This window comes from Bos mutus, chromosome 2, assembly GCF_027580195.1.
Source record: "Bos mutus isolate GX-2022 chromosome 2, NWIPB_WYAK_1.1, whole genome shotgun sequence".
In the NCBI taxonomy this organism is placed as follows: domain Eukaryota; kingdom Metazoa; phylum Chordata; class Mammalia; order Artiodactyla; family Bovidae; genus Bos; species Bos mutus.
Genome location: NC_091618.1, coordinates 44,669,883 through 44,694,410, shown reverse-complemented (window position 1 = coordinate 44,694,410; position 24,528 = coordinate 44,669,883). Strand labels below are relative to the sequence as shown.

General features: G+C 37.4%; 1 protein-coding gene across 1 annotated transcript in view; it reads right to left on the bottom strand.

Annotated features, from left to right (window-relative positions):
• Positions 1 to 24,528, bottom strand: part of ICA1L (islet cell autoantigen 1 like) — a 58,018-nt gene that overhangs the window by 18,519 nt on the left and 14,971 nt on the right. The window contains exons 2-9 of the mRNA XM_005904257.2: positions 18,938 to 19,106; positions 16,030 to 16,102; positions 11,900 to 12,023; positions 10,538 to 10,736; positions 7,513 to 7,638; positions 6,026 to 6,124; positions 4,731 to 4,816; positions 2,765 to 2,808 (exon numbers count right to left, since the gene is read on the bottom strand). Coding sequence (XP_005904319.2) covers positions 2,765 to 2,808; positions 4,731 to 4,816; positions 6,026 to 6,124; positions 7,513 to 7,638; positions 10,538 to 10,736; positions 11,900 to 12,023; positions 16,030 to 16,102; positions 18,938 to 19,106 — 920 coding nt within the window. The remainder of the gene's footprint in view (positions 1 to 2,764; positions 2,809 to 4,730; positions 4,817 to 6,025; positions 6,125 to 7,512; positions 7,639 to 10,537; positions 10,737 to 11,899; positions 12,024 to 16,029; positions 16,103 to 18,937; positions 19,107 to 24,528) is intronic.

Sequence of the window (24,528 nt, the reverse complement as noted above, 5' to 3'; positions counted from 1 at the left end):
ATCCCTTAGCCTTATTTTGTCCTTCCTCCCCTCCTTGTCCCTGATGGTAAATACTAGTTTTCTCTATATCAGTAATTCTGGGTTTTTTGTTGTTGTTATGTTCAACAGTTTATTTAGCTTATCATATAAGCAACATTATATAGTATTTGTCTTTCTCTGACCTATTTCACTTAGTTCATCCATGTTGTTGGAAATAGCAAATTTTCATTCTTTTTTATGACTGAATAGTACTCCTATATGCACACCACATATTCTTTATTTATTTTCATCTGTTGATGGACAGTTATTGCTATGAACAATGGGATACGTGTATCTTTTCCAATTACTGTTTTGGGGATTTTTTTCAGATATATATACCCATGAGTGGAATTGCTTGCTCATATGGTAATTTTATTTTTAGTTTTTGGGAAACCTCTATACTGGTTTTCATTATGCCTGCACCAATTTACATTCCCACCGGCAGTGTAGAAAGTTTCCCTTTTCTACACATTTTCACAGGTATTTATATTTGTAGTCTTTGTGGTGACAGCCATTCTGACAGGTGTGAGATGATGTCTCATTATAGTTGTATTTATTTTTAAACAGTTGTTTGGCTGTTTCAAGGCCTTAGCTGGAGCACACAGGAGTGTCAATCTTCACTGCAGCCCGTGGGATCTTTAGCTGTTTCATGTGGGATACAGTTCCCTGACCCAGTATTGAAACCAGGCCCCCTGCATTGGGAGCACGTCTTAGACGCTGGATCATCAGGGAAGTCCCTCGTTATAGTTTTAATTTGCATTTCTCTGATGATTAATGGCGTTGAGCATATTTTCATGTTCCGGTTGGCCACCTGTATGTCTTTGGAAAGATGTATGTTCAGGTCATCTGCCCATTTAGGTTGTCTTTTTGATCTTGAGTTGTATGAGCTGTTTATATATTTTGGATAATAATTTCTCATAGGTCATATCATTTGCCAATTTTTGTCCCATTACACAGGCTGTCTTTTGATTTTGTCAATGGTTTCCTTTGCTGTGTGTGCAAAAACTTTTAAGTTTAATTAGGTCCCATTTGTTTATTTTTGCTTTTATCTCCTTTGATTTAGGAGAAAGATCCAAAAGAAAATTTTGCTATTTATGTCGAAGAGTGTTCTACATAGGTTTTCTAGGATTTTCATGGTTTCTAGCCTTACATTTAGGTCTTTAGTCATTGTGAGTTTATTTTTGCCATGTATAGTAACATGGATGGATTTGGATGGTATTATACTAAGTGAAATAAGTCAGACAGAGAAAAACAAATGCTGCATATCATTTAGATGTGGAATCTACAAAACAGAATAGACTCGTGAATGTAACAAAAAGGAAACAGACTCGCAGATACAGAAAACAAACCAGTGGTTACCAATGGGGAGACGGAAGAGGGAAGGGCAACTTTGGGATAGGAGATTAAAAGATACAAACTATTATGTATAAGATAAGCTAGAAGGATATTATATAACAGTTTATATAATAGTATAACACAGGGAATATAGCCAACAATATCTATAAATGGAGCATAACCTTTAAAAAGTGTGATCACTCTGTTGTATATCTATAACATATAATATTACATCAACTGTACTTCAACAAAAAGGGGACATAACTACTGATACAGCAGGCTTTAAAAGATAAAATAATACTATAAGTGGATATTGAAACTACAACAATGCCCATTATATTTCATTTATGTTGGTTAAAAAATATTCTCTAATTGGATACAGGATTATATATGCACAATTAGATAACATTTAGAACATATGTTTGATGGTATGTTAGATATATAGAGCTCATGACTATTGTAGTCTTTAGTTTCTTTTATCAGTATGGTCTGTATTTATGTGTATGCTTAAAAAATATTGGACACCTACTATGTGCTACATAGTTTATAAATATATCTAGCATCCTGCCAGGTAGGAGTGTATGAGTCATTTTTCTGAAGAGAAATATGAAAAAGGCATAAATGACTCATTTAAAAAAAAAAGTTAGCCTTTAAATCCAGATTTTTATGGCTCCAAAGCTACAGTAATTCATATATATGTTGATTGTACATATAATGTATATTTATTTTAAAATAACATAAATTTAAATATGAGAATAATTTTTGAAACAATCATACTGCCCTGTGAAATGAATATCTACACTAAAAGCAATTGTCTCTAAGAAGGCCAGAATTCCCTAAAGAAGATAATTGGACACTCTAATTATGATTGCCTGAAAGCTAACTCATTGCCAAGCACAGCCTCCAGTTCCACCCGAGCAGGAAGCCTGGACTGAGACCCTGGGCGGCTGCAGAGCAAATCCTACCACCTGCCCAGGCAGGGAAGCAGGTGAGCAGTCCCACCCAAGAGGGGAGCGTGGTCCTTGGCCCACCTGACCAGGATGCCTTAAAAGTGACCCTGGGGAGCCTCAAGCCCAGCTTACAGTACTGCCCAGCACCACATCCCAAATTAAATATAGTAACTATGTGAGGTGATGGATGTGTTAACTAGTCTAATGGTGAAAATCATTTTGCAATATATACAAGTACCAAATCACCCAATCGTACACCTTAAACTTAGAGTGTTACATGTCAATTACAACTCCATAAAGCTGTTGCAATGCGAACTCAGAAGGGTTTGTACAGAGACATAAAGCGACTTAACGTGTTTTAATTAAATGGATATTAATACAATCTCTCTGAAAAGGCTGCAACGAGCTGTTTTCACATTTGTATGTGGTCATTTCACATTTTAATGAATCTACCATCTTACCTGGTTCACTTCCCAAGTTCACTTCCTCATCTGACAAAACTAACCTAAAGTAAAACAGAAAAATGAAAAGATTTTGGTTAAAATACACTGGGGACTCATACTCTACAAACAGTTCTGTATGGCTTAAAAAGTTTTTTTTTTTAAACTGAGGAGGCAGTTGTCTGGTAGATCTCCTAAAATCTGAGACGAATCTTTTCTAGAGCTACACAGACTGTAAAAATAACCTTTCACCTCTTATTCTTTCAATGCATTTATACTGAGATTGACTGAAGCACCAGGTACCATGTTCAGCATAGTGAGCACCGTGTGAAATACCACACAGAGAACATCTGTCACCAAAGCCGTCGAGTATGAAGTTTAGTTTTCAAGCATTAAAAGGTTTTTGCTCAAGAATTCTTGGCAAGTAAAGTATTGAGAGGTTGGGGTTGACACGTACACACTGCTGTATTTAAAACAGATAACCAAAAAAAAATAAAAAATAAATAAAACAGATAACCAACAAAGATTTACTATTTAAAAAAATTAAAAATTTTTAAAAAGAGATTAAAAAAAAAGAGTGCTTGGGAACTACAGGGAATGAAGAACTGTAGAAAAAATGGAGTACTCTATTTTGAACAAGAAATTGATGGTTACATTTGGCTAAAATAAGACACATTTGGCTAAAACATTCTCCACCAAAACTAATTTTGGAAAGTGTTATCATCCATCTGGTATAATAATTTTAAAAAATGAGATAAAGAAAGTTTTATCTTTTTTTTTTTTTCGGCTGTACCAAGCGGCATGTGGGATCTTAGTTCCCAGACCAGGAATGGAACTCATGCACCCTGCGTTGGAAGCACAGAGTCTTAGCCACTGGGTCACCAGAAAAGTCCCGAGATACAGAACCATTTTTCATAATTCTTGGGGTATAAACTCACAACTCTAGTGTTGGTTTTTTTCTAATAAGCCTTTAAAGACACTTAAAAGCAATACAATATTTATTTGCAAATCCCACAGAAATAAACCTACAGAACAAATGGATAGTTTGATATGGAATGAAATGTTCAACAATAGTATACCTAGATTGTGTTTTAAACATTTCGGACAGAAGAGAGGGTTGAGGTGCTTTGGAACCTGTTAGTTAACGTGAAAGGCAGCTTTCATAATGCTGAAGATGGGTGAGGAGATTTCGAATAAAACTTCCATAAAATGTGATAACAAATATAGCTACTAAATTAATAAACAATGTACAATTTAAAGTCTCAATATATGTAACTAAGTTAATACATTTAATTCATATCTATACATTTGATTACTTAATCTATATTCTAAAACATTGTATATCCAAGGTGGTTAAAAAAATTTTTTTTGTTTGGATATCCCCCTGGGGAAAAGAGTGAAATGCCTATATTTCAGATCACCTTTCACTCAACAATATAGTGTTGTCATTGTTTGGGCCTATTTCTGGGTTCATCATTATACTCAGCGCAATCTAGTTAAAATGACAAGTGGCAGGTCTGCAAGGAAAAGAAAGGTAACATGTCACTACAGGGAAACGGGCAACATGAAGGATGAGCACAGCAAGGGCCTCCCTTTCTAGGGAACCAATCCCAGTCCCCTCGGTGTTGTCTTGGAGACAAACTGTCACCAGCTTCCATCTCATAGCTACCAACACCTAGCTCTTTCTTTTTCAAGCAGTCCCTTCTGGGATTCACTAGAGACAGGCTCTTAGTATAAGACCCAGTCTCCTACACTAAATAATTTGGGATTATCACCCAACTGTTCTGTATTCCTATCACCAACTTTGCCTGCCATGCCAAAACTGGGGCAAGGGGTAAGTTTCAGAGCAGATGTCTAACGTTAACTGGAAAGATGACATAGAAGTATTCAGTATTTGGTAAACCAGAGAAGAAACAACTCTTTACAAATATATAATACAATGGTATCCACAACTTCATAGCACGATCTGTAACTTTTGTCTGCTCACCTATTGAGGTTTTCAGGGAGAGAACTGTCTTCTCTTCGTTCTTCCTTGTGGTCTTCAGTAAGCTTCATTGGAGTGTCTTGTAGTTGCTAAGGATAAGAAATTTAGTGTTAAGTAAGTGGGAGGAATCTTTTTCTCTCTTTGTGCAAACAAAAATGAGAATAAAAATTCTAAAGAACAATATAAAACAGGAAGAGTTCTGAAGTCAAGAGTGGGAGATGTATGCTGTATAATTTGACCCGAGCCCTGCGTCCTTTGTATCCTGGCTGCCCGTGGCCATGACACACACTGTGGACTAGTCACAGGGTCCTCCACGCTAAGATACGCCACAGAAGACCTCACTGTGTTGCCAGCCAGCACTGTGATGCTCTAAATACAACTAAAGATTTTCAGTTTCAAGTCTGAGCTGAAATTGGATATGAAAGTTGCCTAAATACACAGTATGTTATCCAGTAAAACATTAACACAGAAAAGTAAAAAACCAAAACACACACAACAACAACAAAAAAAACAAAAATCCCCAAATCTATTAGATTGGAAGATGCTATGTCAGGACCTGACTTAAAAATAAAAATCTACACCAAGCCCCAGTAACACACGGTTATAGAATATGAACCCATCACAAACATCACATCCAGCTTAGGCAAACTTAACATTTTCAACTTCTACTGAAAATAAAGCAGAATGATTAGTTCAAAGGAACTGAAACGTGGCCTACTAGAATGGATGAAAGGATTAGCACAGTGCATCTCTGCTGGGTAAGCCACACACACAGAAAGTTCACAGGAAGAGTACGTTTTACATGTAGGTGTTATGGAAAGAGCTGACCTAATTCGGTACTCCTCAGCAGCAATCACACATACATAATGACCAAAACTGGCATAATGGTACCGTGGATCACGTCTATGACATAAGTGTAAAAGGAAAGCAAAGAGACTTTAACTCCTAAAACTGTAATGTCATTTTTGAAAACACATGACCACTTTCCATCACCTGTTTCTCTTTCCATTACCTTTTCTTTTTGCATTTTAATTTTCTTTTTACTTTTTCTTTTATTCCCTTCTCCCCCACTCTACTGATATCATGAGCCCACCAGCAGCGTGCCCATGTATTTGTTTAGTGCTGCTGGCAGCATTTGGAATCTGGGAACTTCATAAAAATGACTAACTGAAAGAGTATAAAAAAATGATTCCCAGTGTTTTGTAAGTTTGAAATTAGGCTTAGCAAAAAGCAGTCTCAAGGTTATCGTCCAGATGAAGTGTCATATATCTAAGAAAAGAGCACTGAAGGGAACGTACCTTGAGAGCTACAAAGTCATATGGATGAAGGCCTATACAGGTCCCATGAATCTGGGACATCATTCGAGCTGTTTTCTCCCAGAATCCAAGCAGTGTTCTCTGTAGAGAAAGAAACGGTGACACTACAGTCTTGCTTCCTCTCCTTTTTTCAGTGCTACTTTTCCTCGCTATCGTAGACAAATAGTTGTTGTCAAATAACAAGAAATAGGATCTAAAATCAATTTCCAGGTCTGGGGAGCCCGAAAGCTCTGTAAACAGTAACTGCACAAGGACTGGCACTGTGTCTGCACGTGTGTGCGCCCGTGTGTGTACAGCACTGACACATAACCGGAGCCAGCTCGGGAGGAACTGCAGCCAAGAGAACGATGCTGGCCAATGAGAACACCTTCTGAGGGACCCAGGAGAAAAATGTTCAAAGCACCAAAATATCATATTTGCATCAGAGGTGTATGTGTAAACTTTTATGTTGGTAAGCATGTATAAAACTTTATTAATTGGAGTAAAATAATTTGTACCATTAAATTTGGACTTTCATTTAGGGCTCAAGAAAGATTTGTCAAAAAAAAAATGTGTTATCAAGCTAACTCAAGTAATTGTACATTTTCCTCGCTGCTTCAAGGTTCCTGTTCAAAGTGAGGAGGTGAGTGAGGAGAACAAGGGAGAGCTGGGTAACAGCCACGGTGTTTCCGGCATGATGCGACACAGATCACTACGTGCTTTTATTTTCAAGTGTGACTTGTCTTGATTCTTAAATCCCACAGAATTGAACTGAAGTAGGCAGATTCCTTAAAAGCAGCATTGAATGCCATTTCTTTTAGTTTATTATCATTCTCCTATGCAAAAGTTTATTCTATTTTGCCACTGACGGATAAAATCAGTAACTGTTACCTGTTAATATCTAACTTACTCACTGTATGCTATTTATGTGTGACTTGGACTAAAGTAAACACAAATGTAATCTCCTTCTGAGATGACAGTGGTATGGAATGATGATCTGGCAGAACTGAACATAAGACTTAGAAAACCTAAGTTTTTAAGCCCAACACTGCCATTTCCTTTAAGTATCATTTAATTTTCACTTTCCTCATCCACCAATGGTAGAAAAGGGTTAAACTTTTGGGTCACAGCATCTTTGCTTCAAATAAAATTGTGTGTAGAATTAGTTCAAAGTGGAGCATCTCTGAATGAACCAGGCCAAGAGGCCTTGAATCCTGACTCCTCTCAAGCTCCTAAATGTCTGTCTGTCTCTCCTTCCTAGGATATCAAAGGGAATAACATGAAGCTACAGAAGCAGGTAATCGCTAAAGTCTTTTCCAGTCTAGTATTCTATGATTCTGAATGTCATAACCTTAGTAAGTCAAGTTTAACAAAATCAAAGGAATCTGATCAATTATACAATTTTTTTGCACCCTTTAGACAGCTTTTAAAAAGGAATCTCACCACTCATCTTTTTACTGCAAGGATATGCTGACCATGGAGGTGGGTACCTGGTAGGTAGCAAGTGAATGAGACAACATGTTGCAGCGACTAGCTCCAAGTAAATCCACTTTTTGACAAACATCCATCTTTAACTTGTCAAAAGAAGTTTTGCTATTTCTCACTTGGATTTGTACCTGCAACCACAAAAATGTAGCTTATTAATACTTCTAATATAGAAATAAACGTACCACACAGGTTCATGATACATGTTTTCAGACACATGAAATTGTAACAAAGAAGATTCTCCTTCCCTGAATTAGTATTTCATGATTCATTGAAAAGATTTTGGCTATTTTTGGTAACTGTGGGAGATTCTTTCCACCAGGTATTTTTATGCTGAGAAACTATGTGACGAAAGACAGAAAAAAAAGTATAAAACTAAGAAGAAAAAACAGATTCCAAGTAAAAAGAAACATCCAAAACTACTGATAGATAATATTTAGCTAAGAAATAGTAGAAAAATAAATGGAAAGGGAACATAGTTAAAGTGTTATAAAGCATTAATAATAGCTCTGAATCATACAGATGTATTTATGAACTTAAATATAGGCTTATATTTCTTACACATAAGGTGAGTCATTTGTCAGTAAGTCATATGAATATTCAACTTTAAATGTACTCATTCATTCAACGAATACTTAAAAGGTATCTATTATGTGCCAGGCACTGCTCAAGGAACGGGGATACTGTGGTGAACAATGTTCTTCGCCACCATCCCTGAGTGAGGGGGCACAGGAAAAAAAAGGAAGTAAATAAATATATAAGATGATCTCAAGTCACAAGATAGCATATGCATGAAACAGAACTGAGCAACAACTTTTGGTAAGATGTCAGCAAAGCCATTGATGAGCTCAATGCATGATGTCTGAACTGGGACAGGAGGACAATGAGCGGATGAGCGGACCATGCTAAGACACTGAGGAGAGCCTGCTAGACCCAGGGAAAAGGAAAGACAAGTTCTAGGTATGGGGGGGTGTCTGCAGAAAGGGAAGGAATGGGGTAGAGCATATTCCTTCCTTAAGCACAGAAAGTAAGTATGAGATGTGGCTGCAGAGGGCCCAGGGAATGGAGTGTGCAGGGCTATGTGGGCCTAGATAGGAGGTGTGGATCCTATTCTTTCTGTTTAATTGAAGTGAAATTCACATAACATGAACTTAACCATTTTAAAACTGTACAATTTAGTGACATCAGTGCACTCACACTGTTGTGCAAGCACTCCCTTGGATTGTATCTGTCAAGGATTATAAAGGGGATAGAATGTCAGGTTGACTGAGGCCACGTGTCCACCTACTGCCCATGTCTCTTGGAGAAATCAATGAGGCAAAGCACTTGTAACAGCTAGTAGAAAGATTCCATCTATATTAAATCTAAGTATGAATTATTACAGCTACTTTAAATATTTATAAAATGGAGTGAGTACATTTAAAAAAAATATTTATTTGGCTGCAGCGGGTCTTAGTCATGGCACACGAGTGATCTTTTAGTTCAGGCACGCAGCATGCAAACTCTTAGTTGGGACATGTGGGATCTAGTTCCCTGACCAGGGATGGAACCGAGGCCCCCTGCATGGAGAGCATGGAGACTGAGCCCCTGGACTACCAGGGAAGTCCCAGAGTGAATGAATTTCACTATTTATGTATGGTAAATTCAGGGGATACAATTTATAATAAATAGATTATTTAGCTTATTTAACTAATATGCAGAGCACATCATGTGAAACGCCAGGCTGGATGAAGCACAAGCTGGAATCAAGATTGCTGGGAGAAATAATCAAGAATCTAAGATATGCAGATGACACCACGCTTATGGCAGAAAGCGAAGAGCAACTAAAGAGCCTCTTGATTGAAAGAGGAGAGTAAAAAAGTTGGCTTAAAACTCAACATTCAGAAAACTAAGATCATGGCATCCGGTCCCATCACTTCATGGCAAATCAATGGGGAAACAATGGAAACAGTGAGAGACTTTATTTTCCTGGGCTCCAAAATCACTGCAGATGGTGACTGCAGCCAGGAAATTAAAAGATGCTTGCTCCTTGGAAGAAAAGTTATGACCAACCTAGACAGCATATTAAAAAGCAGAGACATTGTTTTACCAATGAAGGTCTGTCTAGTCAAAGCTATGGTTTTTCCAGTAGTCAAATATGGATGTGAGAGTTGGACTATAAAGAAAGCTGAGCGCTGAAGAATTGATGCTTTTGAACTGTGGTCTTGGAGAAGACTCTTCAGAGTCCCTTGGAGATCCAACCAATCCATCCTAAAGGAAGTCAGTCCTGAATGTTCATTGGAAGGACTGATGCTGAAGCTGAAACTCCAATACTTTGGCCACCTGATGTGAAGAAATGACTCACTGAAAAGACCCTGATGCTGGAAAAGACTGAAGGCAGAAGGAGAAGGGGATGACAGAGGATGAGATGGTTGGTTAGCATCACTAACGTGATGGACATGAGTTTGAATAGGCTACAGGAGTTGGTGATGGACAGGGAAGCCTGGTGTGCTGCAGTCCATGGGGTCGCAAAGAGTAAGAAATGAGTGACTGAACTGACTGAACTGATATGTTCACACACACAGTTGCTTTAAAAGTTTGTGGTGTGCTGCAGTCCATGGGGTTGCAAAGAGTAAGAAATGAGTGACTGAACTGGTATGTTCACACACACAGTTGCTTTAAAAGTTTGTGGTCAAACTTATGTATTGTGGCAGAATGAAAAATTTGATAACCTTCACTTATAATTAATAATCACTTTACATGAGTTTTCACTTAAGTACTTTCCCTACTTAATGAATGACTTTCCTCCTGAAAACCACTCCTAAAAGCCCAGGTAAGCAATATTTGAAAGGCAATTATATCTATTACGCCAAATAGTGGGGGAAAAAAAAAAGTGCGTGACAACTTTTTATATTTACTTCAACTGGAGATTTCCAAGCAATTTAAGAATTTGTAATATAACACATTTTCCAAAACTAGTCTGATGTTTTATGCTCTTAAGTTATTCTGTAGAGGTTCAAAAAAATAAATTAAAAGGATGTATTTTCATACTTTTCGGAACTTTTCCACTTGTTTTAAGGTGTCTGGGTCCAGTTCTTGAGATACATCTTTCATCCACAGCAGGGCTCCTCTGTATTCTGTGCGCGCCTGCTCCATCCGATTAATTGTCGTCAAGGTATCAGATATCGCCCTTTGACTGAATGTTGCTACTTCTTGCTGAAGTCGAGACAGGGGAGTATACAGGGCCAATCTAATGACAGAGAGGTAAAAATCAGAGGAATGTACATCCCACAAGCAAAATAAAGACAACCATAAAGCAGAATTTGCTGTCAAGATGAGTCTATAAACAGGAAATTATTAAGATGCCTAAGAAAATTAGAAAGCAATAAGGCTCATACAACTAACTCTGAATTGTTAATATAGGTAATGTTCATATTTCTCCTTTTTCTTCTTTTAGGGAATACATCATTTTTGCAACATTTTGGGATGTTTACCATGTATAAATGATCTGCCAAGTAATTCTGCCACTTAGAAAAGAATTTCATGAGTAAATGAGATCCTGTATTTATAAAGCATGTTCCTATAAGCAGAAAGTTGGGGTTTTTTGAAAAACTGAAGGAAAATCTGGGTGTTAGAAAAGTAGATAAAATGCTAGATGAGCTAATGAGGACAAAATCCATAGCATCTGAGGATGAGAACAAGAGAAATAAAGGATTTAAGAAACATAAGTCAAACCCAGTTTCTCTATCTGCTTCTGACTCTGACTTAGTGAATGGAGGGACTTGTATTTCATGTCCCTCGGTCATCTCCTTAAAGATGGACTTTTGCACTAATGTGGTATTTCAGCATAAAGCCACTTAGGTTATGCAATGCCATTTACAGGTCTGATAAAGCCTGCTTTTATTTTTCTCTAAAAAAAGGAAATATGTTGGCTGAATTTAGTAATTGCAGAGGATTCTTTGTAACAAGTATCTTTATGCTAAAAAGTTATAAAATAATAAATGTAAAGTATGTAATTAAGAAAATATTTCCTCTGCTTAAAAAGACATGTTCCAATGTACTCATAGATGGTACAGCATCCAAAAAGTGAAAAAAAATATATATATATACACATACTTAAATTTTAGCCATTGGTTGCCTCTATTTCACTAAACCACTTAAGAAATTTAAATACAGGCCTAAAGGCTATTTCCAGGAATTAAGCAACCTATGAATATAAAATTTTAAGTAATGATTTTAAGTACAAAATAAGAGTTAGGCATCAAAACAGTTATATACTGCAATATACAATTCTTCTCTTTTAACCTTCCACTGGAATCAAGAGAAACCTTAAAATATTTAAATTTAGTTAACATACATCAAAACTGTCATACTGACTATAAAGTTAAAGATGATGCAAAACCATGAATAAACCTTTGCTTGGCGGAAGAACAGAGTGCCTTGCCAGTGGCATCCATCATTTTGCCAGCCTGCGTTGTATCCCGTTCTGCTTGGAACTTTAAAAAGAGCCCTAGTTCGTTTTCTTCCTCCGATATAACTAGGAGAAAAATTACAGTATAGTTCATTGTTTCATTTCATCATTTGTTTAAAACACACACATATACAACTAACATTCTCACAGCAATAATTCTCTATACTTAACAATTACTTAGGGGCAGGAGGAGAGAGACTTGTTTTTAAAATGTAAATTCCTGGGCTCTGTTTCCAGAGACTGATTTTACAGGTCTGAGGATCTGCCTTTTTTTTTTTTTTTTTAAACAAGAATTCCAGATGGTTCTGATCAGTGACTCCATAGACCTCACTTTGGGAGAGACTGATCTTTAGTGGAAAAAAAAAAAAATTCCAAAATGATAAAACCACAGATGACACATTTTCAAATGTGCAGAGATGCATATTAGGATCATTAGCACTTATAAAGTATTTGGTGGCCTATTTAAACTTATTCTTGTCTCCCATCCTGGCTTCATCGTCTATGTTCAGTACCACAGATTCACAATTGCCCACAATTTTGCTGCTAAAACCCTAAAAGTTGTCACATAGTGCAATGCTACTCAAAGTGTGGTCTGTGGACCAGTGCTGGCCAGGCTAGTCCAATGGTCTGATCTGTGGACCATTTGCTACCAGCTTGCGACAAATACTCACACTAAGATACCATTAAGAAACTTTTACCTGTTTGACTATCTTATATCTGTTGACTCTAATCACCAAAAAGTATGCTTATATTTGTGCATGTCTTCTTCAATTTTGTTTTTCTAAAAATTTTTTATTGTATTTTCAAAAGTGTCAGCTGACGACAGATTGAAAATAAAACAATGACCCTTCACCACAAAGTTTTAGAAGTACTGATCTAGTGGAAGATGACTTTTCATCACAATAAGACCAACAGGTGAGGGGAGCCCATAAAGTGTTCACACTGTGAGCTTAAAGTGAAAAACATGACAAATGTCATGACTCGTTTCACTCTAGTTTACTGATGGAAAAACTGAAGTTAACCACTGAAAGGGAAGTCCCTTGAGTCCCTCTGAAGCAGCAGGGGAACTCGGGCCTTCTCACCTGCTAGCTGCCCCCTCACCGGTCCTCCCACTAGTAGTGCCTACAAGGAAGTCCCTAGGAGGGCATGTGGTGTTTGAGAGAGGGCGTCTACACATCTGTAGTCTCGTCTGAAAAAAACATGTGCTGTTTTATAAACAGTTTGCCTGATCAAGAGTGGATTGGATCTGAGGAATCTTGTTAATATTCCAATTACTTCAGAGATGTACCAGTTACACATTTCCTCTGAATCAGAACTTCATAAAATTCATAAAATATACCTCAATGAAAACTACTAGAAAAAGATATTAATTTGTAGATGATGATCCGGAAAAGCCTCACAAAACATGGACCACCTCCTTATCAAATATCAACTGAACAGTAACCGTAATTGAGCCTCACTCTTATCAGTGCAGAAAGGGAAGGAGATGAAGCTGAGTCTGCGCTGATTTGGTGCTGAGACCTGATGCCAAAACCCACCGAGACCCTACTCCTATGTGTCCTTCCCCAGTCAAGAGATTCTCATAAAGGTTTACAGTGCTGGAAGAATCTATGCAATGGTCTGATGTTAGTCTCAACAGAAGATCTATTAACCAAATAGTCTTCAAGAAATCACACAGTTATATACAATCTTAAAGAGAAAGCTATGACAAACCTAGACAGCATATTAAAAAACAGAGACATTACTTTGCCAACAAAGATCCGTCTAGTCATAGCTATGGTTTTTCCAGTAGTCATGTATGGATGTGAGAGTTGGACCATAAAGAAGGCTGAGCGACAAAGGATTGATGCTTTTGACTGTTGTGTTGGAGAAGATTCTTGAGAGTGCCTTGGACTGAAAGGAGATCAAATCAGTCAATTGTAAAGGAAATTGGTTCTGAATATTCATTGGAAAGACTGATGCTGAAGCTCCAGTACTTTGGCCACCTGACGTGAAGAGCTGACTCATTAGAAAAGACCCTGATGCTGGGAAAGATTGAAGGCAAGAGGAGAAAGGGACGACAGAGGATGAAATGGTTGGACGGCATCACCGACTCAATGCACATGAGTTTGAGCAAGCTATGGGAGATGGTGAAGGACAGGGAAGCCTGGTGTGCTATAGTCCATGAGGTCGCAGAGAGTTGGACACGACTGAGCGACTGAACTGAACTGGAACATTTCAGGATAAGGAGATGTACAGATATAGATTTTATCATATACTTTCTCTTTATTGTTGTTCACTCAGTTGTGTCCGACTCTTTGCGACCCCATGGACTTTAGCACACCAGGCTTCCCTGTCTTCAGGCTTCCCTGAAATGCTCTACCAGCGTGCTAAATGATCTGGTGATTCTAGGACAAAATGCAGGATGCACAAACTGGCCAGTGTTTCTTTACATTTCCATTTCTATCACAGAACTCCCTTGGTCCAATGACTGCTTGATTCAATGACTCCCTTGGTCCATTTTACTGCTTGGTAAAATATTTAAGGTCCTTAGCAATCCGACTGGAACCTTCCTTTGCTCGTATATCACCCTATTATTCTCCATTACAAACTCTTCTGTCATGCTTCTCACCCTTCAACTTTATTCCCTTGACTCTGACTCCCTTTTTTCCCCACATATTCAACTTCTATAAACCCTTTGAGTTTTACTTCCATTCCCATCTAAGTAGCTGCCAATCTCTCTAATACAGTTATTTTTAACTCCAAGAGAATTCAGAGGCATGTCTGCATCACAATCCTGAATTCAATTACATACTATTCTTTGTCTCTTATTTTATTACAGAAAGTTGTTTCTCCAACTGTTTCCTGGGGAAAAATACATAGTTTTACACATGGCAGGCACTAAAAAAATTATCATGCTATAATGGATTTCTTGCCTTAATGGACAATATATGAACTTTCATTATCAACTTTTGATACTAATTTACATTGCTGCACAAAGAAATCATTCATTGAGCAAATATGCACTGCACATGGACTATATGCTAGACACTGTTTCAAGGCTAGGAGATACAGAAATAAACACACAAGTTTCTATCCTTAAGGAGAGCATATTCTAGTGGTGGTAAGAAAAACAACAGATAAAATATACAGAACATTGAATACTGTTAAGTGCTATTGTTAAGTAGACAGAGATTGATGAGAAAGAGGGGTATATTTCATTTCAGATATGGGAGTCAGAAGGACTCACTAATAAGATGACACTTGACCAAATACCTAAAGAGGATTAGGTATGCAGATAAGACTACTGTAGAGGAGATTAATGGCTCAGAAGGAGAGAGTTTTAGGAGATGAGACCAGGGAAGAAACCAGGATCAGAGAGGTGGCCATGCCCAGTAGGGAACTGTAAATAAGGCAGGAGGAGAGATTCAAAGATTGAGTTCTAACCAGAAGAGGTGAAGAAGAGAGGAGGTTCCAGCAGTTACAGGATACTGAGAAGGAACGACCATTAAGAAGAAATCCAGGAATGCTGGTACCTGGAAGCCAAGTGAAGAGAGTACAGTGTCTCAAGGAGGAGGGAAAATCAACTGTGTTAAATAATGTGACAACGACTGAGAACTGGTCCCAGAATTAAGTTCTTCATGACTGTGACAAGAGTGATTTGGTGGAGTGAAGGGGATGAAAACTTGACCGGGTGAGCAGAAGAGAAGAGAAGGAGAAGGAATAGAGACTGTGTGTACAGATAATTACATCAAAATTTCCTGTGAAAGGAGCAGAGGAATGAAGGGTAACTGCTAGAGCAAGTAGGGGTGGAGAAAGAGAGCTTTTAAATGATGGAAAAAAATCCACTTAAGACTCTGGGAAGGAAAACTAAACTCAGCAAAATCAATCTGTGTCAGAGGATTTGATGAATTGAGCATGCTGGGGGATTTCAGGGTAGATCACTGTAAATATTCATTTTTGTCATAAGAAACGATTCCAAAATAGTTCAGTAAATTACTATTTTTACATTAAATCTTTCATCTTCAAAAATGCAAATGAATATTTATTTTAAGCAGGAATTGTTGGTGGATAGATATCTATGATTTCATACCATTGAGTCTTAGCTGATATTTCTCAACTATCTTCAGAAGTTCAGTACATGTCTCTTGAATGGAGTGAAAAACCTTTGAAATATAAATTTTATTAGGACAATTTAAAGAACCATAGGCAAATACAAAATATAAAAAAACACTTCAAAAGCAAAACATTTTCTCATAGGTATTGTCTATTTTCCTTGACTGTGATATACTTCAGTTTTGGTTTTATTTCAGATGTAGAAAGCACATTTAGCTTTCTCCCATTAGAGTTGGAAAAAATGATAATAAATACATGGAAACTAATAAAAATTTATGACTGTGGAGTTTGTCCTCCCCTCAGCTCCAAACTATCTAAATAGCAATTTAAAAATGTACATTAAATACTGTCTACCACTGATGAAAAGAGTATAGATAGTTTTAGACAATATTAAGTAACTTAGAGTCTGGCTTTTCTCCAATATTGGTCTAAGAAAAATAGGTCAATGAATTTACCATAAAAATTAAATAATGTTGTTATAACAACAAAAATAAATTACCTTCAGATTATTTTTGTTTAGAATTTTCCATGAATATTAATCCCTTCATTACCACTGCTGCCAATAGCTAACAAAAAAATAAAATATCTAATAGACTCCCATTTCAAACTTAGTGGCTCAGTCATGTCCAACTCTTTGTGACCCCGTGGACTACAGCCAGGCTCCTCTGTGCATGGATTCTCCAGGCAAGAAAACTGGAGTGGGTTGCCATGCCCTCCTCCAGGGGATCTTCCCAACCCAGGGATCGAACTCAGGTCTCTCGAATTGTAGGTGGATTCTTTACTGACTGAGCCACCAGAGAAAGTGAAAGTGAAAGTTGCTCAGTTGTGTCTGACTCTTTGTGACCCCATGGACAGTCCATGGAATTCTCCAGGCCAGAATACTGGAGTAGGTGGCCTTTCCCTTCTTCAGGGGATCTTCCCAACCCAGGGATTGAACCCAGGTCTCCCCCAATGCAGGTGGATTCTTTACCAGCTAAGCCACCAGGGGAGCCCAAGAATACTGGAGTGGGAAGCCTATCCCTTCTCCAGGGGATCTTCCTGACCCAGGAATCAAACAATGCAGGGGTCTCCTGCATTGTAGGTGGATTCTTTACTGCCTGAGCCACCAGGGAAGCCCATCTCTATAGCAGTTTTGCTTTTATTTTGATGTTTGATCAGGCCAAAGGAAGACTGATAACAGATACTAAATTCTAAATGCAGGAGTGACTATCAATTTTCCACATAAGTTTAAGTATGTTTGAATTGCACTTGGTATATGTATTTGTGTGTGTGTTAACTTGCTCAGTTGTGTCCAACTCTTTGCAACCCCAAGGACTGTAGCCACCAGGCTCCTCTGTCCATGGAATTCTCCAGGCAAGAATACTGGAGTGGGGTTGCCATTTCCTTCCCTAGGGGATCTTTCCAACCCAGGGATCAAACTTGGGTCTCCTGCATCACAGGAAGATTCTTTACCATCTGAGCTACCAGGGAAGCCAGAGCTGCTGTAAGTCCATGTGGAAGATTAGAAAAGAATACAAAAATAATAGTTCCATTAACACTATGGTGAAGCAATTACAGTTGATTTCCCCCCATGGGTCCTTGAAAGATACATATGCTATTGCTTTTCATTTTTACAACAAAAATATTTTTCTGTTTTAGTGAGGTATAAAATTGTAATATATTTAAAGTGTACAACATGATAATCTAAGTACATACTTGATGCATATATATACTTGAAAATATTTCTCATTCTTAAAAAAGATAATACAATTGTGGGAGAAAGTTCTTGGGTGATTCCAAATAATTCTCTAATGGACAAAAATAACACTGAATATAAAATGTCACCCACAGATTACCTATCAATGGGAAATAAAACACAAAAAATCTACTTCTGTGGGAATACATGAATGGGTAGTGAAGAGTTCCCTTAGTGATAAAACATATTACTTATAATAAAGCCCCTTCATTTTTTTTTCACAATTTGTCACTCAATCCTAAGAAGAATACTTTTTAACACAAATAGTAAAATCTGGCTAAATAGAAATAATTTTTATTTTCATATTTGTTATGGCAGTGATCAGAATTATAGAAAAAATTACTTAGTAAATTAAGACATTTTATTAGACCTATATTTTTTAGACCTATATTTATTTATTAGACCTATAATTATTAGACCTATATTTTTAAGAATCCCAACAAATCATTATATTTTTAAGCATAACAGAGCCTCTGGCTAGAAATGTTTGTAAAAGGTTACCTAAATTAGGATATACACATGGAATTGGCAAATCTGCATTAAAAAATTCAGACTTCATTAATATACATGAGACCTTTCTTCTAATTAGCTTGATTACTTAAAAGTATAAGTTTACATATAGGTTTAAAGTTGTTTCATGGTAATTATTTCTTTTATTTAAAATAAAAAACAGCCAAAAATACATTATGACATACTTTAAACTCCATCCTTAATAAGAGAAACAAAAACTCCAACTTGTAAAATCCTCACTCACTATTTGATCTCAGTAATCTATAATTATCACTATGTCAGTGAGGTATAGACTTCAGATAAAAGTAGTACAAAATACTAGTGACATGATACATAATGAGTATATGGTCCCATTAGAACATAACTAATTCACTTACATAGCACACAAAGTATCACACTAGTGCCAGAGAAATTATCTAGTTCATGGTCTACCTACTATGGACTCCAGCTCTGCCAATGCACAATTTGCTATGGCTTGCTTATCCAGAAGATCTGATCAACAAATAGATACAACTATTCTATTATCAAATTCTACATGTATCCAGGTCAGCTCTTCAGTGTGAAACTTGTCATAGTCCCCCTAGTAGTCCCAAATAACAACAAGTTATATGCAAAACGCTGAATCCTTATAAGAATTTACCTCAAGTTTAGCATCCAGTTCAGCATCAGATGCCACCACGTGCTCATCCTCCTTCTTTCCGGTTGCTTTGATGAAGACCTGTTTGGTTTTCCAGTATTTCTTCTGCATTCTACTGACTACTGACTGGTTATCTTCTGATCTGTGCTGCCCAAAAAAATCCATGGAGTGACTACAAGAAACAGACTAAAATTAAATTTCTTTAAATATATTTTCAATAATAAGTATCCATTTAGCCAATATTTAGTTGAAAAACTGAAACAGATACTAAATAGAGTATTAATGTTAATAGCTAAACACACTGTTTACTTTGTATGGTCTAAATTTATATTTTAATTATAACTTGCATAAATAACAGGCTGAGAGATTAATGACATAATAATTAGGTAACAAAATGATCAACTGTTATGATTTTCCAATAACGACTGGCAATAATTTTTTGTTCAACCAAGTGTCTACTTGCAGACACTTCTTAGTTTCTAATTTTTGCTTTTGTAAAAATACTGACAAATGAACTTATACACACATCTCTGCATCCTGCTATTATTTCCTCAGGAAAACTTGCTATGGATTAACTGCTATTTCAGAAGAAAACACATTTATTATATATCCTCAGCTATGCAAAGATTCAGATATATATTCTTCTTTAAAAGTCACTTAAAGGAATATTTTAGCATCCAATAAATTAAAAAAATAAAGATCTTAAGTATAAGGGAGACATGTTGTAAAAGAAATAGAGGTGAAAACTGTAACCATTTGTAAACTTAAAAATTAATGGTCTAAGTAATTGTTCTTAACAAGGCTAACAGGGCTACATTTAGGAAATGCACATGTGAAGTGTTCCTTAATGAAATGTGAAAAAAAAAAAGAAATAATAATAATAGTTTTAAAAGCCCAAGTGATTCCAATCAATGGTGGGAGGTAGGAACAAAAGGAGGTACTAAAGTGTGTGACTCATTTTGAGGGGAATCAACAGATGACTAATGTATTCTTAATGTTGGGAAAGAAATAGAAGTTTCCTTTCCTTTTATTTTGAAGTAATTACTAATCAAATAAAAATAGGGTGTCTAATTTCTAAATTACTAGGAGCAAAACAAGGCAACAAGAAAAACTAGCAAAAGCAAAAGAAGATTGAAAAAACAGGAGTAAGGCAACATAAACAGTGCAAACAAAGATCACAGAATAAGAACAATTATACTGTTTAGTATAATAAATGCAAGTTTCCTCTTAAATAGATTCTTTAATCTCAAATCATAAAAAAAATACTATATCCAACTACATGCTACTCAGGATCCACCTAAAATAAGATGACAGAGACAAGTATTAGTTAAGACATACCAGGTAAATATAGTGCAAACACAATGAAAGCGGGGATGATGGCCGCATTAATATCAGACAAAGTAGGTTTACATAAAAGCATTATATGGAACAAGGACAAAAATATAAAGTCCACAGGTAGCCACTCTTCCAGATACTTGCTGGATATTCTCCTTCGTGTATCCTACTGGATTTCTGGACAGAGAGATCAGTCATCATCTAACTGCACAACCTCTCGTGTGCTATGCTGGTAACTTGGCTGGACATGATTTGGGATAGAAAGCAGTATGGAGGGATAATGGACTTGATATAAGCACTACATTGTCTGACACTAGTCTTGAGGGAAAACTAGCAGTTCATTTTTCCCCTTCATTTTCTGCCTGTCTTTAGTTGCTCTTGATGGTTTTCAATTAGTTTTCCCATCCCATCAGTGTGATGGTCAATCCAGTCGTATGACAAACTGCTGGTTTCTTCAACTACACTGATGTTTTGTTCTTGCTGTTTAGTTGCTAAGCTGGATCTGACCCTTTGCAACCCACCCCATGGACTGTAGCCTGCCAGGCTCCTCTGTCCATGAGATTTCTGAGGCAAGAATACTGGAGTGGATTGTCATTTTCTTTCCCGGGGATCTTCCCAACCCAGGGATCGAACCTGAGTCTCCTGCGTTGGCAGGCGAATTCTTTACCACTGAGCCAAGAAAGGCAATGCCAAAGAATGCTCAAACTACAGGACAACTGCACTCATCTCACATGCTAGTAAAGTAATGCTCAAAACTCTCCAAGCCAGGCTTCAGCAATACGTGAACCGTGAACTTCCAGATGTTCAAGCTGGTTTTAGAAAAGGCAGAGGAACAAGAGATCAAATTGCCAACATCCACTGGATCATTGAAAAAGCAAGAGAGTTCCAGAAAAACATCTACTTCTGCTTTACTGACTATGCCAAAGCCTTTGACTGTGTGGTTCACAACAAACTGTGGAAAATTCTGAAAGAGATGGGAATACCAGACCACATGACCAGCCTCTTCAGAAACCTGCATGCAGGTCAGTAAGCAACAGTTAGAACTGGGCATGGAACAACAGACTGGTTCCAAATAGGAAAAGGAGTACATCAAGGCTGTATATTGTCACCCTGCTTATTTAACTTACACGCAGAGTACATGATGAGAAATACTGGGCTGGATGAAGCACAAGCTGGAATCAAGACTGCTGAGAGAAATATCAATAACCTCAGATATGCAGATGACACCACCCTTATGGCAGAAAGTGAAGAGGAACTCAAAAGCCTCTTGATGAAAGTGAATGAGGAGGTCAGCCCGGCAAGTCCTCCGTACTTCTGCAGGGGTGACGTGGGTGGGGATGGTCAGACCCTCAGCTGGTCATGGGGCCTACATCGCCTTTAAAAAAAAAAAAAAAAAAAAAAAAAGAAAGTGAATGAGGAGAGTGAAGAAGTTGGCTTAAAGCTCAACATTCAGAAAACTAAGATCATGGCATCCGGTTCCATCACTTCATGGGAAATAGATGGGGAAACAGTGGAAACAGTGGCTGACTTTATTTTTCTGGGCTCCAAAATCACTGTAGATGGTGACTGCAGCTATGAAATTAAAAGACGCTTACTCCTTGGAAGGAAAGTTATGACCAACCTAGACAGCATATTAAAAAGCAGAGACATTACTTTGTCAACAAAGGTCTGTCTAGTCAAGGCTATGGTTTTTCCAGTGGTCATGTATGGATGTGAGAGTTGGACTAGAAAGAAACCTGAGTGCCAAAGAATTGATGCTTTTGAACTGTGGTGTTGGAGAAGACTCTTGAGAGACCCTTGGACTGCAAGGAGATCCAACCAGTCCATCCTAATGGAGATCAGTCCTGGGTGTTAATTGGTAGGACTGATTTCAAAGTGGAAACTCCCAATACTTTGGCCACCTGATGCGAAGAGCTGACTCATTTGAAAAGACCCTGATGCTGGGAAAGATTAAGGGCAGGAGGAGACGGGGACGACAGAGAATGAGATGGTTGGATGGCATCACCGACTCAATGGACATGGGTTTAGATAGACTCCGGGAGTTGGTGATGGACAGGGAGGCCTGGCGTGCTGCAGTTCATGGGATCGCAAAGAGTAGGACGAGACTGAACTGAACTGAACTGAGCCACTAGGGATGCAGGCTTAGGCAAAATCAGTGAAGAGTACAAGTCTTCACAGTATCAGAAGAGAACCTCTCTTCCCTACCCCAACTCACGTGCTAATATAGCTCAAAAGTATATGCCTGAAAAATAAAGTGTATGTCTGGCCTGTTTCCATTCCCTTACTAGTTTCTTCATAGGAGACAAAGAGTAACTTATCTGATTGGTGGTGGTTTAGATGCCAAGTCATGTCCGACTCTTGCAACACGATGGACTGCAGCCAGCCAGGCTCCTTTGTCCATGGGATTCTACAAGCAAGAATACTGGAGTGGGTTGCCATTTCCTTCTCCAGAGGATCTTCCCGACTTGATTGGATTTCAGAGTGATCAACTTAGTCCTCCCTTTCCTGTTTGAAATCTATCCTGCCTGCAGAGAGCACACATTCCCTGGCAAAGGGAACACAGTGTCTGGGTGGGTAAATCTGAGAAAGGTGAGATCTGCACATCTGTGGTTTTTTATAGAAATGAAGTGTTAGTTGCTCAGCCAAGTCTGACTCTGCAACCCTGACTGTAGCCCGTCAGGTTCCTCTGTACATGGAATTTTCCAGGTAAGACTACTGGAGTGGGTAGCCATTTCTTTCTCCAGGGGATCTTCCTGACCCAGGGATCAATCCCGAGTCTCCTGCACTACAGATTCTTTACCATCTGAGCTACCAGGGAAGCTGTTTTTGACAGAGGGCACTGCTAAATCTGCTTGCCACTGGGGGGCTGAGTTAGATTAACACAATGAAAACCACAAACAGGCACATCCTAGATAAACTGCTTAAATCCAAAGAGAAAAACTATCTTGAAGCAGAGAAAAATGGTGTATTACATAAAGGGGGACAAATACATAAATGAGATGCAAGTTCTCAAGGAAAACAACAAAGCCCAGACTGTAACGGAAAGATAAATTTAAGGTGTTGAAAGAAAGAAAGAAAAACTATCAACTCATAACTCTCTATTGAAACTGTCCTTTAAAAATGAAATCAAAATAAAGACATTATCAGATAAAGAACTGAGACAATTCATGGCTGGGGACTTTTAGAAATGCTAAACAATTCTAAAGGGAAATTACAGTAGTAATTTGGATCTACAGTAAAGAGATGACTGGAATTGATAAATGTCTGAATAAACATAAGACTTGTCTTTTTTCTTAATTTCTTCAAAAGTTTTATAGTTTAACACACACGGACAACAGTAAAATGGTAGCTCAGTCACCATTCTGTCATTTTTTGTCATTTATATGTCTTCCCTACCACCTTACTCCATAATCGTTTTCATCATCATCACCATTATATGATTCCTTTTGGTAATACTTCCATACATTGAAATGTACAATTTTTAGCTATATACTTTTGACAAAAAGATATTATGTTACAGAACATTTCCAGCACCCCAGAAATTTCCCTTGTATCCTTTTCCAGTGAATGCCTAACCTATCGTAAGTGATGTTTTGCTTTTTGCACCTTTAGTTCTCCTTTCCTACTTTGTTCTTTCTTATCACTGAACAGTAATCCATTGTATCAATATTAACAGTATGTTTTAACTTTCAACTTGGAATTAATTGTAAATAAATCTGCTATGAACATGCCTAAACAAGTCTTTTCATGGACAAACGTTTCACTTCTCTTTGATAAAACCTATAAATGGATTTTTCTGTCAAAGGATTGGTGTACATTTTATAAAAAACTGTCATTTTACATTCCCATTAGCAATGTGTGAGAGTTACAATTGTTCCACAATCTCAGTAACACTTAATGTTGGCAGACTTCTTAGTTTTATCTGTTCTAGTTGTGTATTGGTATTTCCTTATGGCTTTAATGCATCTTTTTCTGATGACTGACGGTAGTGAACACTTTTTCAGGTGCCAATTGGCCTTCTGTAAATGCTCCACTGTTTTAAGTCTTTTGCCCATGTTTAAATTGGGTAGTCCTTTTTTTTTTTTTTTTTTTTACTATTGAGATGTAGAATTCTAAGATTTAGATTGGGATGGCACTGAATCTACAGATCAATTTGTGAAGGATTGGCATCTTAATAATTTTTGAGTCTTTCAACTCATGAATATAGCATTTATCTCCATTTATTTAGGTCTTCTTTGATTTCTCTCAGCAGTGTTCTG